Below are 19,091 nucleotides of genomic sequence, written 5' to 3'. Positions count from 1 at the left end.
CCTGATTCTGCCACACCGGGAGCCAGACCGTGGCGGCTTTGGCCGTCCAATCCGAGTCTGTGTAAATGGCAAGTGGGCTTTCTGGGGGCTCAAACTCAAGCACCGCCAGAAGCGCTTGCACCTCAGCCGCTTGGCTGGAATGGGGGCGGGCTGGACCTTTGAGGGTATGGGCATCGCTCACTCGCACGGCGCCGTAGCCTGTCCGAGGGGAGCCTCCAACGTGAAAGGAGGAGCCGTCACAGAACCAGCATGTGAAGCCGTTCTGTCGGGCTTCCTCTAGCAGGACTCCCCAAGTGACTGGCCAAACAACCTGTGGTGGCGGGTCCAGGGGGCACTCGTGCTCGGTTCCGGTTACTAACAGGCCATAGGGGGCTGGTGGCTCAGTGGTCTCCTTTTTAAATTCTACTCCGCGGTTGACCAGGGCCAGGGTCCACTGGGCTATGCGGGCGTTTGAAACTTGTCCGTCTTGTATCTTTCCCGACAGGATATATTTGAGGGGCGTGTGAGTGGTTTGAACTATTGTACGTGAACCTCCTATGATAAATTCCCAATGGGTCAGACTCCAAACCAGAGCAAGGCATGTCTTCTCGCATGGGCTAAACTTAGTTTCTACTGCGGTTAGGTTGCGAGAGGCATAGGCTACTACTCTAGCGGTTCCTGCTTGCTGCTGGGTGAGCGTGGCTCCTATGCTCTTGTCTGATACTGCTAACTGGATAAAGAAGGGCTGGGTAACATCTGGATGGGCTAGGGCCGGGGCTGCGGCCAGACTGCGCTTTAGCTCGGCTAAGGCTGTCTGTTGCTCCGGTCCCCACTCCCAGGGAGTGTTCTTCTTGAGGAGAGCATAAAGGGGGCGAGCTTTGTCTGCAAAGGACTCGATGAAGTCTCGGGAGAAGTTAAAAGTTCCTAGAAGGGCTCTGAGGGAGGGGACATCGGTGGGTGCAGGCAGCTTGGAAATGACCTCCATTCGCTGGGCGTCCGGGGTGCGACCCTCGGGTCCCAGGGTCAGACCCAGGTACTTGACGCTGGTCTGAACCAATTGGGCCTTTTCCCTGCTAGCCTTGAACCCAGTCTCGCGGAGGAGTTCCAGGACTTCCCTGGTGATTTGGCGGGCTAATTCTTCCGTGGGGGCGTGGACTAAAATGTCATCCACGTAGCTCAGTACGTGGGGCCTCGAGGAGGGTTGGAGGCGTTCCCACATCTGAACTACATGGGCATGACAAATGCTGGGGCTGGAGTGGAATCCCTGGGGGGTCCGCTTGAATGCGTATTGCTGGCCGCGGAAAGTGAACGCGAACTTGTACCAGCAAGACTCATGCAACCGGATGGAGTGGAAAGCATTGGCCAGGTCTATGACCGAGTAGAACCGGGACCCAGCGGCAATGGCCGTTAGGATCTCATTATACTTGGCCACAACCGGGGCAACTGGAGGGGTGGTGGCATTCAGGGCACGGAAGTCGACCGTCATTCTCCAGGTCACTCTATCTGCTTTCAGAACTGGCCACAATGGGGCGTTGCAGATGGACTGCATCGGGAGTATGACGTCCCACTCAAGGAGTCCCTCTATGGTCTTGGCTATCCCTGCCTCAGCTTCTGCTGGGTACTTGTACTGTCTTTGGGGAGGGGGGTCCTTTCCTTCAATCAGGACGCAGGCGCCCTTCACTATCCCACACTCGGCCTTGTCTGTCACCCACACTTCGGGAAAGTCCTGAACCCAGGGGTCTCCTGTGATGGGGGCGAGAGGAAGGGGGGCCTTGAGGGCTGCGCATCGATGGACTGCATTAACAAAGTCTGGGCCTCCCGGGATGCGCCACAGGAGCCCGTTCGCTAAGTCAATGGTCAGTCCCTCGGCACGGAAAAATGGCATGCCCAAAAGTCCATCGTCTTCTCCCCGGTTTGCGCACGCCGAAATCCGGGTGGCCAGGTTCCCAACGGAGAGGGGGATATCCTGCCAGACCGGGGATTCCTGCGTGCCGCCTCCAAAACCGGCGAGCTGCATGGTTGTGGGGGTCTGGGTGCCCTTTGCAACTAAGGTGGGCCGGAGTATATTAAGTGAAGCTCCGGTATCTATGAGGAGGGTGGCAGGCTTCTTCTTTTCCCCGGGAGTCCCGATCCCTGCCTTCACTGTCGGTCTCCCCCATGTGTCCGGCTTTAGTTTGGCAACTATGCCCACGGAGGGAGACTGGGACTCGGGGCAACCCTATTCTGATCCTGCACCCTGATCGGTGGAAGCGGCGCTTCCTCTAAAGGGGTTGTTGGGGCTCGGGCGTTCCCGAACCGCAGCTATCGGGGGACTCGAGAAGGGAGGGTCTGGCAGCAAAGGGGGCGCCGACGGAGGTACTGGGGGCTGCTGCTGGTCTTCCCACTCCATGATCGCCTTCATTAGAACGGACGTGGGCTTTCCGTCGAAGAGCTCCATGTTCGCTCCAATGTTCTTGAGGCGCATCCAAAGTTCCCAACGGAGGGAGTCCCTGGACTGGGGCGTGCTGCCGCGGTCCCGGTAGCCCTCGTGGTCGCCCTGCGATGCTCCCCAAGCATTAGACTGATCTGGAGGCGGGTAGACCTGATGGTGGTACGGGTGCGATGCTCGCGAGTGAGAAGGGGCTATGGGTGCATCCTGTAGTCGGGGCTCGTGGGGTCCTTGCTGGGAGGAGGAACTGTAACTCGGGGTAGGCGCAAAGGAAACTCCCGGACGGTAGTCCCTCGGTCCCCTTCCCCGGTTAAAGCTACCGCTCCTTCCCCTCAGGATTCCTCCCCTTGCCTCCGGATACGGGCTGCGTCCCTGTGGTCGGTACTGAGAGTGGGGGCCATGATTGGCATAGGTGACTGCACTTATCGGCTCGCTCTCCTTCCTACGAGAGGCCGGGGGCTTCACATGGCGGATGGCGCCGGTTTCTCGCAACAGGCCAGCAATGCTTCTGATGCGAGCCTCCAGGTCTCCCCATGAGATGCTCCCGGGCTCCACTCCTGCTAGTGCTAGGCGGGTGGTACTATTGAGTCCATCTAAGACTGCTCTCCTGAATTCTAATTCGTCAAAGTCGGGTACATCGCTTGCATCCAGATCTACTTCATCTGCTAGCTCTGCAAGAAGCTGCTTTCTAGCTAAATATGCCTCTGGGTCCTCTCCAGGTTTTTGAGACTCTGCGATATACAGGGCTTTCAAACTCTTGGTGGGCCACAGGAATGCACAAATTTCTTTAATTGCTCCGTACTGACTGCGGGTGGCTAACCTTCGGTTAGAGATATAGGCATTCAGGGCCGAGACTATTTCAGGGGCAGCGCATTGGCGGGCCAGCTGGGCCACATCGGAACCACTAGCGGAGGGCTGGGAGGTGGTCACATGGGTGAACCACTGGATGGCCGTGTCTCGGTTTAGGGGTCCCATGCGATCTGCTATGGCTTGGAGCTCATCAGGCCTCCAATTGCGGGTTTCCTTAACGACCCGGTCTGTTTTCCTGCCATCCTCGTCCATGGATACAATTTCTTTAGTGGCTATTGGATGGAGGGGCTGTGGGGCTTCCTCGGGCTGGGGCGATTGAGATGCCCAGCTATCCTTACTATCTTCTGGGAGGGCCAAGAGGGCTGAGGGGTGCACGGCGGAAATTACGGCCTGTTGCATCCCCAAGTGTCGCTTTAGGGCCTCTAGCTCCCTCTTACAAGCTGAATGGTCCGCGGCTGCGGTTTTAGACTGGTTGTGGTCCGCCATGAACCGGGCGGCATGGGTGAGCTTAGTAATCTCTTCTTGTCCCTCCGTTAATGCGTGCTCAGCCATATCGGCACGAGCGGTGGCCGCTTCAGCCTTGTGCTGAGCGTCCTGGAGGGCGGTAGTTAGTCCTTGCTTCTCTAATATGAAATTGACGCGTTCGGCGCGCCACTCAACTGCTTTTTCCTCATGGTCTCTCTCCTGTTCGACTAGTTTGGCCCTGAGACTCTGGATTTCTAGATGCAGGGCGTCCTGTTCTCGTTTGGCTTTCTCCTCTAGCTCCTTCCTCTCTCTGTCCTGGGCTGTTCTAAGCCTCTCTATCTCCTGCTCACTATCTTCCTGCGCTATATGTAATTTATTTATCAGGGACACGCTGTCCTGTAAGGCAGTGAAAAGTGCCCAAGCTCCGTATCTGTCCTTCTTGCTCGACTTGGGTTTCTCTTTCTCACAAAAATCTTGGAAGGCACTTCTAACTATCTGGAGTGGGTCGGGTCCCTTGAAGGAACCGGCTTCCCAAGGGCAATCTCCCTTCTTCACTAGCCACTTCTCCAGGCGGGGCACGGTGGGGTTTGCCCGGTACATTTTTCCTTTCGTTTAAGGCTGATCTCGGGGGAGGTTAAAGAGTAGATCAGCGACACCAGGGGTGGGGCGATTAAAGCTGCTCAAGGGTTTTAACAACTTCTTCCTCTCTATGTTCCTTTTGGGAGGTTTATCCTTCCCTCAGGTCCTCAAGGGTTTTTACCAGGGGGTTTTAAGGTTCTACTTTTAGGTTCACAAGGGGATTTTTAAGGGTCCTACACTCGGTTCTTCTCCACCGGGGGAGAAGGAAAAATTCCTATTCCCGTTTCAAGCTTGCCTACAAGCCACGGGACCAGGAAAAGTTTACTGGCTCAGAGGGTGCTCTCAAGCTCTCTAAGCCCAAGAACCAAAAACGCTCAGTGCTTCCAAGCCTCTACTCAGAAGCTAAAGCTCAGGGGTCTCCCAAGCCTCTACTCGGAAAACCAAAGCTCAGGGGTCTCCCAAGCCTACGCGCTCAGAAAACCAGAAAGTGTTCCCAAGCCTCTGCTCAGAAACTGCAATTAAGGGGGTCTCCCAAGCCTCTGCTCAGGCAACCAGAAATGCTCCCAAGCCTCTGCTCAGAAGCCAAAATGCTCTCAAGCTCTCTGCCCAAGAACTAAACTCAAAGTGTCCCCAGGCCTCGTGCTCAGAGACAAACGGTTAAACTGTCTCCAAGCCTCGACCAAAAGACTGAAAGCGCTCAAGGACTGCCTCTGCACGTCCCCAAGCAAAAGTGCTCAGGAGTAAAGCTTACTGTACTCCCAAGCGAGGTGCGCTCAAGAGTTCTAACAACTCCCAAGCAGAAGTGTGCCCAAGAGTCCCACTGACTCCCAAGCGAGGTGCGCCCACGAGTCTACCTTAAAACTCGCAAGCGGAAAGGCGCCCAAGAGTCTAACTTAAAACTCTTAAGCACGGTGCGGCCGGCTGCCGCGGGGCTTCAGGAACCTGGCTTCAGATTCCCAAAGCTAAACTGACTGAACAACCAAACGGACTAACGATCCCTTCCCGTTTCCTCCGGAGCGGGGATTGAAGCCTAAGTGCTGGCAGGAACGGGGTTTGGACGGGCTTAGGAGAGACGGGGGAGGGTGGAAGAGAATTTTATATGTGCTGCTTCAGGATATATATAAATCTATAGAGCCTACTTCTGGGATCCCACCCACATAGACGCGTTTAGGCGGCCCGGAAGGTGGCCAGGAACTTCACCAGTTCAGAGGTCCTCACCCACAGTACACCGGTTATAACGGCTGGAGGGCCTCGCGGTGCACCACAAAAGGCAAGTAGTCCAAAGCTGGCTGAAGGAGGAAATGGGGAAAAGCCAACCCACAAGATAGAAATGCTCGCTAGAGCCACACACACTCACACTTTTAATTCCCTGAGCTAAATTGCGCTCTTTACACTGAGGTCTGGAAAATTTTCCTCTAAGTCAGTTCGCTGAAGACACGCGTGTCGACTCACGTGTATTCACACGAACTGGGTTATGCCCGCATTCTCCACCAGTAAACTGTTACCAGAACTGCTCTTTTATTATAATGGGGAATTAGCTGTAGCAGTCTGTAACTATTAATATTAAGCGAGGATCATAACCTATGTTTACGGAGGTCCCGATCCCAGACACTCTAGTGAAAAAGAGGCAGACAAGGAGTAAGGTCCAAACACGTGTATTGAGTGTAGCGTAAGCCTAGCTTGCACAATCATACAAAGAACATACAAGGTCTAAGAAATACAGAGTAGGAAATACAGAGACGTTCGCATTAGCTGGTTCCCAACGATGATAGGGGAAATACTCACTTATCCTGAAGCGAAGCAGAGACACAACAGCGAGGTGGCCCAATGCCAGCACTGGAACCACAGACGGACAGCAAGGAAGTCTGGATAGGAATGGCCGAGGCCCCGAGTGGTCTGAGAGACCAGCTTAAATACCCCAAAACGTACCCTGGGGCTGGTGCTGTACTTGGTGGTTCTCACAGATTAAAACAAAGGGTCTAATGGGCTACTGAATGGCTTGGATGGGCCACTTTGGTAATCAGATTGTGATAAGTGACACCTCAGGAAGAGGGGACAAAAGAGGGAGGGGGAAATCCGAGTGGGCTGAATGGATGTTCCAGCGGACAGGGCTTGTCCTGATGTCATCAGCTTCTGGAATGCGGAGGTTTCTTTGAGATGCATTCTCTAAGTGCTTGGGATGGTCAGCACTTAGCTCTTCTCCGGGGCGGCTCCTAAGATATGCAGAGCAGGGCGAGGGGCTCTCGCTGCGGACGTGGTGTGCCCGCTTCGCCGAAATGGCTTCTCAAAGCAGTCTTCTTCCCAGGGTCTTCTGGCTGCCTAAGAACATGGATGCCGGCTGGGCATGGCTGGGGCTGGATAGCAGGCTGCCCGGTAGCGAGGGCAAGCTCGGGGACCGACCCGCGGGAGGCTCCATGCGGGAACTGACCAGGGAGCGCCTAGCCAGGCTCGCTGGAGGTTTCCCCGGCTGGCGCCCGGCTGCTAGCAGCGGCTTGGGCCCATATGAGGCAGGCTTCCATGGAGGCAGCGGGAACAACACTTTAAAACACAGTCCAAAGCAGGGAACAGGCACGGTCCGTGGCAGATGGCAAAGCAGGCACGGGGAACACTTGTAACAGAGTCCAAACACACACTGGGAAGTCCAGATACAGGTCAGGGCAGGGCTGCCCAGAAAGAGAGTCCTTTGTGCAGTTAACCAAACATGGAGTCAGTAAACTACACAGTCTATTGCAGCAGGGTAATTGACACGCAGGCAGGAAACTGGCACGTGTATCAGAACACACACGTGCAGAGCAGTCTTTGTGCAGCAGTGAAACAGCAACGCAGGAAACTTTAGCACAGTTCATAGCAGGCTTTAAAGCAGGGGAGGGGGCCTACTTGGCAACAATTGGCACGGTAGAGCCTTTTTTCAATTATTGAAATAAAGTTTTGAAGTGCTGCTGGAGGAGGGGAGAAGCGCTGGTGATGGTCTAGGAACTTCGCCAAATCTCTATGGTGTTGACCACAGAGATTGCAGGAATTCCTATAGTGTCAGGGACACTGAAATCTCACTTCTAGGTTCTCAGCTGGAAGTGATGTCGTGATGTCAGCAATAATTCAAGAAAGAGTTTGAGGTTTGCAATGAATGCCTTGATGCATTTTTGTTTTAGATTGACTGTATGATTTGTAGGCTGCTTTTGAGTCCTGAGTTTCACAAGCAAGACGTCATACCAGTATTCTTAATAACAGGGAACAGTAGGGTTAAGAGGCCACAAAATGCATGAAGTACAGTGTGGCATTTCTATGCCAAACTCACGGCCCCCAATTAAGCTGGTACAGGCATTCACTAAGCTTGTTGGCTGCTGGGCAGTTTGGAGGGAGGGGAGGGAAGCTGCATGAGTCATAAATGTGCGAACACTCTTCTCCCCCTCCATCTGCAAGAACAATATTGTACCCTACTGGAGGGATCCCCCCCACCCCTGCACACTTCTGTTTTGAAAAGGAGAATCACATGCATGGTTATGACTCGCTTCTGCAGCTGGTAGAAACCTGGGCATGGGGCCAGAGAGAAAGAGACTGAGAGCAAGTGAGAGAGAACTGCCTCTTTAAGGGACCCCTGGAGCCCGTGGGGCTGTGTGCACCAGCCATTCAGAGTGCAAAACTTCAGCCAAGAGCAAAACTTGGAAGAGTCAGCAGGGCAGAGGCCAGCGAGGAGGGCCAGCAAACGAGAAAGTGGGCAACTTGCTAGGGCAGGAGTGGACAGAGTCCAGACTGAAAGAGGGCCCAAAAAAGAGGCAAGTGGAAACTGGAAGAGGACTGGAAGGAGACTGAGCTGCAGGCAAGGCCCTGAAGGTGCAGCGAATGTACTAAAGAAGCGAAAGAGGATTGGAGCAGAGAAGGGCAACAAAAGTGGCAGTGTGGACTGGAAGCTGGTTGGGCAGAAGAGGAAGGTGCAGATGGGATTCTGGACCAGTGTGGGGTCCCGATGGACTGTAGGATCAACAGGTTGGCCGGCCAGTCAGTTCTGTCTCTCCATCTCCCTCTTTGTGGTGGAGGTGGTCGCAAGCCGGGCCACTGGTTCCCTCCTCTTGCTTTCTTGTGCCTTCCACACCCTGGCAGGCGCCTTGGCATTAGGGGTGGCCTTGGCTGATGTCTGGCTGGCCGCTGGAGGATGCCCCAGCGAGAGGAACACCTTTGGATGGGCACGGGCCCAAGTAGCAGGCACCGTGATCAGCACTGTGTTCTTGAGTTCCCTGAGCCTGGCTCTCGTGCCTGAGGCATTCCGCAGGGTAGCTGAACCACAAGTCACAGAGCACACCCTCGTGCTTATGGGCATCGGGGCAGTGGCGATCCCCATTCATCTGGCCAGGGCAGGGTTGCATGAAAGACACCATCCAGCCCCAAGCCCAAGACCCTGCTGCAGCAGAAAAACCAAACGCACTGACAGCTCTGCCCAGGAAATGGAAGGTGAGTCTGGGATGTGTTTTTATGGGCACAGAAGGGGGACACAGCGAAGGAAGGCCTCAACTAAAACCATTCCAGCGGGGTAGCTGAGTTGGTCTGTTGCAGCAAAATTAAGCAGACGTCCAGTGACACCTTAAAAACTAAAACAATCAGTTCCAAAGCTCACTTCATCAGCTGCATGAAGTGTACATCCATCACAGATATATTGATATTGAAAGTGACAAACAACAGAAAAGCTGGAGTGGAGAGATGTTACAAAGAGAGGACAGTCAGTTTAATATAATAGCTTGTGGAAATGTCTCTGCTGTGGATGTGATCTTCATGTATCTGATGAAGTAAGCCCTGACTCCTAAAAGCTTTTGCTGGGATAAGTTTTGTCAGTCTTAAAGGTGCTGTTGGATTTCTGTTTAATTAACTAGAACTATGGAATCTTAGGGCCGAGAGGAGGTAATGGACTCCGCAATTCAGTAATCTGAAATTGTAATACTTAAGGCCACAATAAAAATTGTCTGCCGAAGAGGCAAGCCTGTTTCCCCCTCTTTTGAAAAACAGTTTGCTTCTTCAGCAGCACAACACGAACTATCAGAACTTGGAGTCGCTAAATGGAAGCTGATTTTTTTTTGGAATCGGGACAGACAACATGTGCGTTTATTTATTTATCTTAAATATTTTATCCTGCTTCCCTCCCCTCACACCCCCAAAAACGGAGGAGCAAGGCACTATCTTTTTCACACAATACATAATGAACTCACAAACTTTGCCACCACAAGCTTTGATGATAACTGGTTACATGGAGGATGAGTCTTTCGAGGACCAAGGCAGCTAAAGGGATGTTCAGAAGCATCATACTTCTGAGTACAAGATCCCAGGGACAAAGTATAAAGGGAGGTAATCGCATTCAGGGCTTGCTTTTGAGCTTCCCAAAGGCAGCTGGCGGGCCACTTTCAGCCACAGGATGCTAAACTGGATGGATCTGATCTTCCAGGTTTATTCTTATGTGCCTTGTTCTTCTAGTTTCTGAGACTATTTGTGGTAATCTTTCCCTCCATTTCGGTTTTCTTGTTCTCCCTCCTTTCTAGATCTTCTGGAGAACGAATCCTCACCCAAGTGTCAGCCCTGGCTAGAGGAGCCTGGCAGAGATCCAAACCCTGAGTCGTCTGAGGACAAGCTTGGACCGTGGCAAGCTCTCTGCTGTGGCTGGATGGTGCCCTGTCTGGGACCTGTGGCTGTCCTTTTGTATTCGATTGTTCTTCATATGATGTGGACTCCATGTCTGAGTCACACACCCTGCTTCAGGCACTGCACTGGAGCCCTGTGTTGGTCCTCATCTGCCTCTCAGTCATTGCAACAAGCACAGGTCACTTGCTGGCTGCTGCACCTGGATCCCGGACTCGCTGTGGCCGTGGCTCTAGCCCTGTTGTTCTTGGTGTGGCCAGTCTTCCGTGGCTCTGCCATGGTGCTCCTGCAGGCCATTCCAGAGGACCTGGACTTACAGCTGCTGGAGCTGCATCTGCGTGCCACGGAAGGCGTGGCAGCCGTGCGGGAGCTCCACGTTTGGCAGCTGGATGGCCCAGGCAGTTTGGTGGCCACAGCCCAGGTATACTGCTTTGACATTGCTGCCTATGAGGCTGTGATGGACCGGGTCCAGCAGGTGTTCTGTGAGCACGGCATCCACGCAGCCACGGTGCAGCCGGAGCTGGGTGCTTACTGGGATGAGGAATGCCACAGAGGGGGCAGCCAGGCCCCACACGAGAGGTACCTGGCTCCTGGGTCGAAAGTAATGACAGAGTATGAGACCACAGTCTGAATAGGGCAGACTGATCCCTGGAGGGCAGATAGGCATGGAGGAAAGTGATCCAGAGGGTTCTAGAATTCTACAGTTGCATCAAGTTGCCAACTTCAAACTGGGGTCTGGAGTTCTCCTGAAATTACAACTGATCTCCAGACTACAGAAATTAGATCCTCCTGGAGGAAATGGCAGTTTCAGATGGGCGGACTGTTTGGTATAGCTCAGTGAAACAGAAGTCCTATAGTGGTCACATCTCTGCTGAGCTCCCCCACCCCCCGGCTCTGCCCCCCAAATCTCCTGGAGTTTCCCATGCTGGAACTGGTACCCCTACTCTTGCATTCTGCATCCACGGATCTGCTGTAGAGGCTACAGCTCCTGGTTAGAGGCTGCTACAGACCACGAGAGAATCGCCAGAAAAGGAGAATGGTCCACACCCCAAAGAACAGAGTGATCTATAAGGCCTAGCAGAATTGTCCAGACATGTAAGGCAGATTTATGCACATACAATAACCTTTAAGTAACTGTGCTATAATACTGTGGGAGCACAAAAAGGTACAGCAAGGTATTTGGTGCACGGTTTGTTTTCCTGCACATCTGAGCCCATACCGCAAGGAGAAAAAAAAGGATTCTAGTATAATGGTGGATTTTCCAGGCTGTATCGCTGTGGTCTTAGCATTGTAGTTCCTGATGTTTCGCCAGCAGCTGTGACTGGCATCTTCAGAGGTGTGGCACAGAAAGACAGAGATCTCTCAGTGTCAAACTGTGGAGAAGATGTTAGCAGGTAATTTATTATATTACCAGTGTAGATATAAATTACCTGCTAACATCTTCTGCACAGTTTGACACTGAGAGATCTCTGTCTTTTGGTGCCACACCTCTGAAGATGCCAGTCACAGCTGCTGGCGAAACGTCAGGAACTACAATGCCAAGACCACAGCTATACAGCCCAGAAAATCCACAACAACCATCGTTCTCTGGCCCTGAAAGCCTTCGACAATATATCGATTCTAGTATACTGTGAAAATGGACTTCAGAGTTCATGAGCAGCACCTGAAGGAGCCTGTGTAACATCTTGCCTCTTCCCAAGATTGACAACACTGGGATAAACGTTACAGAGGTTGCACCCCTCCCAGCAACTGGTATTTAGAAGTAAACGACTCTGAACATTTAGCCATTGATCAATTTCTCTTTCATGAATTTGCCTAATTAGCTTTTTAAGCCTTCTCGTTTCCATGCGTTCCATAAGTTAATATGTACTCATACAGCCCTGGATACTAGGTAGGTAATGCTACAGAAGACTTTGGAGCAATTGAGTTCTCAGGTTTGTATGTTGCGAAATCTTATTCTACTTGCTGCAATTTGTAGATAGGAGCCTGAAAATGGGTTGGGAAAGCAAAAGCATAGTGGTTGGCCCTGTCACTCCCCCCCCCAAAAAACACCTGAGAATAAACTACCTAGGAAACAAAGCTTATCTTTTAAAAAACCTTTTATTGTTTGCCAGCCACAGTGCAGGGAGATGTGAGTAGAGCTGCAAGGAGCAGAGGGGGGAATCGGTTCAGCCGGGGCTGTTGCTCCTTTTATGATTCCATCATAAATCTACCCCCACAGCGCATTCATAACCTGCAAAAAGATGTACAAGATCAGTGCTTTCACTGGGGGTAGGGGAAAGTGCTGCTTAAGCTTCAGTTGGATCAATGCTGGGAGGAATAACCTTTCGTGTTTTGATGCCGTGAAGGCGGACAGGCTCTTTTGTTACTAGGGTTGCCAACTCTGGGTTGGGAAATTCCTGGAGAAATTCCTAACCCTAACCCGGACAAAGGATTTGGGACGTTGGCCCGCTTTGCTTCTATGAAGTGAGAAAAGAAGGTGTCCCCTCCCCCCCAAGATGTTGTCCCAAGAGCCTGTGGAAGAGGGCAGGAACTGCATTTCCCCACACAGCTTGGAAGCCCTTGGACTCTGGGACCACTGCTGAGGTTTTTCAGCCTCTTTCTCCATGGCAAGTGTTATGATTATTTCTTACTATAGGATGCTCAAAGCAATTCACTGTTGTTTGCACAACAACCCTGAAATGTAGGACAGCAGCAGCATCCCAGGGCTGGTTCCCAGTGTTAGGGGGCCATTAGCAAAATGGCTCTAATCTGGAGAATTACACTCAAATACACTCAAATTACAAAATACACTTGAGTGTATTTTGTCTTGTGTGGTGAGACCCTAAGTGTGGTATTAAGTTATCCTGCAGAGCAGTATATACATCAAATATTATTACTTTTTCTTTCCAGTCCAGCATTCTTTGCATCCTCCTGTTCCGAATTCCCTTTGACCACTGGTTCAATTCCGATATCAGTTTTGCTGCCAATTTAAGACCCGTCGTGTGTGTTGCCAAGGGGCAATGGTTCTTTTGGATTTAGGGACAACACACAAGTGTTGAAGGAAAATAGATTTATTAAATCCCTCCGACAATTTACAGAAATGAGCAAGTACAGAACAGAGAATATACTCACACCCCTATCCAACTTGGGACCCCCAAGAAAAGACAACAGGTTGGCCCCAGTTCTAGCCAGTTGTGCAGAGGTAGGCCAATTCCACATGACTTACCTGAAGCCGGAACGTTGCGGAACATGCCGGAAAAAACGTGGAAGATCGCGTTTTCTCATGCAAGTTTTGCGCGACATCGCGCAAAACTCGCGCGAGAACGCGATCTTCCACGTTTTTTCCAGCATGTTCTGCAACGTCCCGGCTTCAGGTAAGCTGTGCGGAATCAGCCCTGCTTCTGCAGTTCAGCCTAATCGGCAGTTCTTCAATGGAGGGGTTCTCTGAGACTTATAGAGACGTTACCTGTGCACTTGTTTCCCCCTAACTGGCCTGGGAAAGGAGTGATATATTTAAGGCCAACTGATAAGCTGTAAAGTGGCAAGTGTCCAATATGAAGAGTGTTGCTGTCCTCCCTAAAAACCCTCATACCAGGTGCGTAAGTTTAGATAAGATAGATATTAAGTGGGGAAAACATGTTTTTAAGAAAAAAAAATTACATTGCCCAAACAGTGAAGAATGCTCTGGTCTAGCCTGAAGAACAATCTGGGCACAAGATGGAGGAACCGTGGCACACAAACCTGATTGCTCAAGTTCACAGTAGTTCTCCGTGTGTCCCACTACATGTCACCTGATGTCAAGCATGACTTTTGTGAGGGGACCCCGCCACTTGTTTCCAATCAGACACAGACCATAGGGGCTTCAGGTTCATCTTGATGGCACTGCAGATCCAATTGATCCACTTGTTGGTGTCCATGTACCCATCACCATTCTTGGAAAGGCAACTCTTTACTGCCCTGAACGAACCTTCCTCTTGCTAGTCCTCCAAAGAGGAGACCAAAGTCAAGGCTAACATTTGACCTAGCAGCCCAGATTTTGTAAAGCATATTTTGAGCTCCTCAGGATTTAAAGTGTTTCTTTTAAGTTGCAATTATAGGAAATGTCAATCGGAAATGGAAGAAACATATTGCCTATTTCCTAGAGAAAAAGATTTTGTCCCTTTAATATAAGCTTGATGGAACGTTATTTACCTCCCTGCCATGAAAGATTTCAGCTGTCCATTTCAATGAATTAAGCCTCAGTTAAAGCAACAGGACATTTTCCGCCAGGCCTATGGGCAACGCTACCTGTCTCAGTCCTCATATTGCTTGATTCTTGCCCTGGTTTCATCCTGAACGGAAAGTTTTCATGCCAGCTCTGCACCAGCCCCTTCAGTTTCCTCACCAGCCCCTCCAAGGAGTCTAGTGTCTTTAAAACCAAAAACCCTTTCAATCTCCCTTCTGGTTGACATTTCCTATGTTTGCAAACTACAGAAAACTCTCTAAACCTGAGCCTAATTAGAATACACCTTGCAAACCTGGGCTGTGACATCCAAGAGCAGCTATTCTCAGGATTTTAATTCCTTTACAAATTGAATTGAAGATGCATTCTGCTGACTGTGAACAGCTTGGTAGCTCTCATTTGAGTTTTTTGCTAGTTGATATAGCAACATCTTAGCTCATCTGGTAGCATGCTCATATGGTGATTATACTGAAATTGACAAACAGAACAAAATAATAAAGACCATTAAGCACTGAACATGTGCGCCTCTCCGGACATAAGCAGTTGCCTTATACTAAATCAGATCGTTGGTCCATCAAGGTGAGTATTGTCTACTCAGACTGGCAGGGGCTCTCCCGAGTCTCAGGCAGGGGTCTTTCGCATTACTTATGAGCCGATCCTTTTTTTAGCTAGAGATTCTGGCAGTTGAAACTGGGAACTTTTTCATGTCAAAGAGATGCTCTGTACCTTCCAAATAGTTGTAATAGTTTTTGCAATTAGTGACCGCACATTTTTTTATTTAAAAAAAAACTATCCGTGTTTTTTTCTTGGTTTGATTTTCCCCATGATTCAAGAAGGAATTTACAAATTTTTACAATTTGCGGTCTTCCAAGACTGGGAGATATGAGTTTTGCCCACTAGGTGGCACCACTGCCCCAATTGTTCAGCTTGGGTTGATACAGTGGTGGTAATTGTCTCTAGACTTCCCAGAATCCTGACTCCATCCCATCTTTACAGGCCCAATACCTTGTTCCCTGGATTGTGAAAACCATCAGCAAATGAGACTTTTCAATGTTGGCTATTCCTGACAGTTCTACAGCAGGGGAAGTCTTTCCCACTCCAGCTACCGGAGATCTTTTTTTAGAGGAGCTGGGAACTGGACCTCAGCTCTTCTGCATTTAAAGTAGGTGCTCTGTCACAGAGCATGGGACCCTCAATGCAGAAAAACTGTAGCTGAAGAATTTTTGCTCTTGAACATACAACCTTCCATCATTGGACAATCTAATTTAGTATGGTCTACTCCAGGGATCCCAAACATGGTAACCACAGGTGCTATGGCACCCACTGACACCTTTCCTGATGCCCATCAAATGTTTTTAGAAAGGCGGCAGGGCCAGTGGGGCTTTTGACCAGCAAGGCTTCTGATTGGCCATTGGAGAATTGATTCACTGTGGAGATTTTTAAAAACATTGGCTTGGCGGCAGCTGCCAGCACACCACAAGGAACATCAACTGTGTGATTGAAGGTAAGCTACAGCAGTTGCTTTTGTGGCTGTGCTCACCACCCTGTGTCAGAATTCCAAAGGTGACCATAGGCTCAAAAAGTTTGGGGACCCTGGTCCACTCTTGACTTCTGCCAGCTACCCAGGGAGGGACTTACCACCTGATGGTGGGAACTTCACTAGAAGCATGTGCTCTAGTTCTACCCATGGAGCCACAAGGCCCCCAACAGGGCATCTCCTTAACATGTCACAAAATGTTGCCTCTTTGCCACCTATCCAGAACTGAATGCATACCTCAGCATAGCCCCTACCAGGGTCAGGTTAATGCTAAAGCAAAGGATTTCTTTGGCACTCACTTCTTTAAAGTGCAAGATCTCGCTGCTCTCTAGGAGAATTGCTTTAAAGGCACCACAGTCTGGAGCAACATCACCACTATGGAGGGGAGATGAAGAAAGATCAAGAAGACAAAATTGATAGACATCACAGGAGCTGCTTTGTTTCTTTACTTCTGATTGGGGACTAGAGATGGGCACTAACCGAAAAAAAACCCGCACCATGTGGTTCGTGGTTCGTTAAATTTCACAAACCACGAACTTTCATGAACCTGCCCCTGGTTCGTGAACTGGTTCGTTTGGTTAGTGAAAATGGCACATCCAGGTCAGAAAACCATCACTTCTGGGCCAGCAGAAGGTCACTTCCGGGACAGCAGAAGGTCTGCAGGAAATCCATCCCCTGTTGCCTAGGAAACTGATTGATTGGCACCAGGCTGTCTGCAGTGATGAACCAAAAACGAACTAAAATGAACCAGCCTAAAGTTTGTGGCAGTTCATCAGAAATCGGATCTGACGAACCGTGGTTCATGAACCACGAACCGACCTGGTTCGTGCTTAATTTTGGTTCGTATTTTAGTTCATGCCCATCTCTATTAGGGACAGCTAAAAATGGCAGCTGCAGTGAGGATGCACTAAGGCAGATCTGAACTGGTTTACTCACCTAGGACAAGTCACAGCCCTTTCCAGGTGAATAGATTTGCCTACTCAAGCCATTCTGACATGCAGAAAAGTGATGAGGTTGTCTCATGTTTTTGATAGCACTGTACCTTTAACAGCAGCTAGAGAGACAATTGAGCTGCATGGTAAGAGGGGTTGATAAAGATTGTAAAGAAAGATATTAATCAGGTGAACTTTCACAGTTACACTTTCCATTCCAGGAAAAGCTGTAGCTGCTTAATACACAGTGTGGTGTAGTAGTTGGCTTTGAAGCTTGCTGGGTGACCTTCGGCAAGTCATTCTCTACCAACCTAAGGGCTATTGGTCACTGCAGGAAACAGGATGGTGGACTAAATGGACCTTGGGGGCTGATCCACCAGGGATGCTTTTATTTTCCTATTAGCGTTAATAGTTAAATGGAACCTCCAGGTTCAGAGGCAGTATACCTCAATATGCTACCCACTAGGGATCAAAGGCCAAAAAAGGCCTGTTGCCTTCCTGCCTTACCTGCGGGCATCCTAGGGACATGATCTGACTGGCCACTATGAAACAAACAGGGTGCTGGACAAGATAGGTCTTTGGGCCTACCCAGTAGACTCTTCTGATGTTCATATGAGCAGGGCCAGTCAAATTTCCCCTGGTTCATCCCCATTTTTGAGGCTACCTTCTGTCCACCCACGTCCCCAAGATCCTGCTGTGTTCCACCCCTTCCTGGCCACTTCTGCTTGCTTTGGGAAATGTTTTTCCAGGAGCTGCTTCAACTGCAGGAACCAGAGAGAGGATCACAGGGTCATGAAGTCAGCTTGTTCTCAAACCAGGGAATTGTTGTGGCAGCAGAGAGACCACCGCGCCACCTCATACTGTGGTGGCAGCAAAATCATAGAGGAAAATAAAAATGGGGAGTTACAAAGTGTGGGGAGAGGAGCTCAGAGGCAATCAAAATTAAAGGAGTTGGGGAGTGGTAAAGGATGGGATGCGGGAAAGGAGAACAGGGTAAGTTACCTTACTTTTGTACCTTCATCTGCCTATATAAAGCAAAAGTGTTTTGTAGGACTGCCAGCTTTTTAAAATCAGATCCAGTCCTCTGTCTTTAGCAGTGCCTTGCCTTGCATTAGCCGGGGGAGCCATGGCAATTCCATGAAATGTTTTGCATGTTGATTGCTGTAGATCAAGCAAGTGTTAAAAGCACAGGAGAAAGACAGGGCAGGATTTGTTTCCAGCCAGCTGGCAACCACATGATAAAGGAATCTGGTACAATCAGATACTTGAACTATTGTTTTAGTATGATTCCATTATGATAGCATTTCATAAGCTGACATTTGTTTTGGGGAAATCGGGGCTTTTTTTCTGGGGAAAGAGGTGGTGGAACTCAGTGGGTTGCCCTCGGATAAAATGGCCACATGGCTGGTGGCCCCGCCCCCTGATCTCTAGAGATCAGGGGGCGGGGAGATCAGGGGGTGGGGCCACCAGCCATGTGACCATTTTCAAGAGGTTCTGGAACTCCGTTCCACCACATTCCTGCTGAAAAAAAGGCCTGGGGGAAATAATGGTAAAAATAAAATAAACAGAAGAGGTTTTTTTAAAAGGCTATGACAAAAAAAATTAAGGGGCATTTGGGGGTACAAGTTGAAATCATAAAGAATTGTCAGCTGGCCTGAAGAAAAATGTCATGTCCTTTTACTAGAGGCTTTTTGTGTGGAAATAAATGGTCAAATGAAGTTTTTCATGGCATGGAGGTAAATAACGTTCCATTAAGGTTCTATTAAAGGAAACGGATATTTTTCTATCTGGTAAGAAGGCAACCGTACAACTTTAACAACATTGTTTTAGTACAGTTTGGGCCGAAATAGGCAAAAATAGATGATACATGTGTTGTTTTGTGTGGAGTTTACCATAATTTGGGCCGACTCTGCTTTTGAACTTTTCTACAATGATCAGTATTGAAATTTTGGGATCATAAATATTGGACTGTACACTTCATATGATTAAGTAACAACACAGAAGCCTTATTTTGTGTGACAACTAGGGCTGCCAGCTCTGAGTTGAGAAATTCCTGGAGAACTGGGTTGGAGCCTGGGAAGTTCAGGGTTTGGAGAGTGGAAGGAGCTTGGCAGAGCCTATTCTCCAAAGCTGATTTTCTCCAGGGGAACTGATCTCTGTAGTGAGGTAGTGTGGAGATCAGTTGTAATTCCAGAAGATCTGAACCCCACCTGGAGGTGGGTGTCAAGGAACTGTCCTCTCTTTGCTTGTTTTTCTTGGCTTTCAAAACTTTGGTTCAGGCTTTAGGGCCTAGTCAGGCAGCAAGAGAAATCTCTAGAAATGGATAGTAACTTTGAGCTAGCTGTTCCCAAAGAAGATAAGCTCGGAGATAATCTCACTTCCTGGCTCAAAATACCTGCACAATAAGAAGAATATTACACAAGGCACATATAGATCAAACCCCAAGGTTTGGCTTATTTCTATAAATGAAGTAACATGGTGCAAGGCAGGTAAACTCCTTAGTAAGCTTTGGGGAAAGAGGCATGAAGCCCATTAAAA

General features: G+C 49.8%; 1 protein-coding gene across 1 annotated transcript; it reads left to right on the top strand.

Moving 5' to 3' along the window:
* Positions 1–8,196: 8,196 nt before the first annotated feature.
* On the top strand, positions 8,197–10,511 carry LOC129345545 (proton-coupled zinc antiporter SLC30A1-like). Its single transcript, XM_055002785.1, has 2 exons — positions 8,197–8,707; positions 9,784–10,511. The coding sequence occupies exons 1-2, from the start codon at positions 8,197–8,199 to the stop codon at positions 10,509–10,511; spliced, it is 1,239 nt and encodes a 412-aa protein (XP_054858760.1).
* Positions 10,512–19,091: the final 8,580 nt, after the last annotated feature.

This window comes from Eublepharis macularius, chromosome 1 (assembly GCF_028583425.1).
Source record: "Eublepharis macularius isolate TG4126 chromosome 1, MPM_Emac_v1.0, whole genome shotgun sequence".
NCBI lineage: Eukaryota > Metazoa > Chordata > Lepidosauria > Squamata > Eublepharidae > Eublepharis > Eublepharis macularius.
This window is presented reverse-complemented; position numbering and strand designations above follow the sequence as displayed.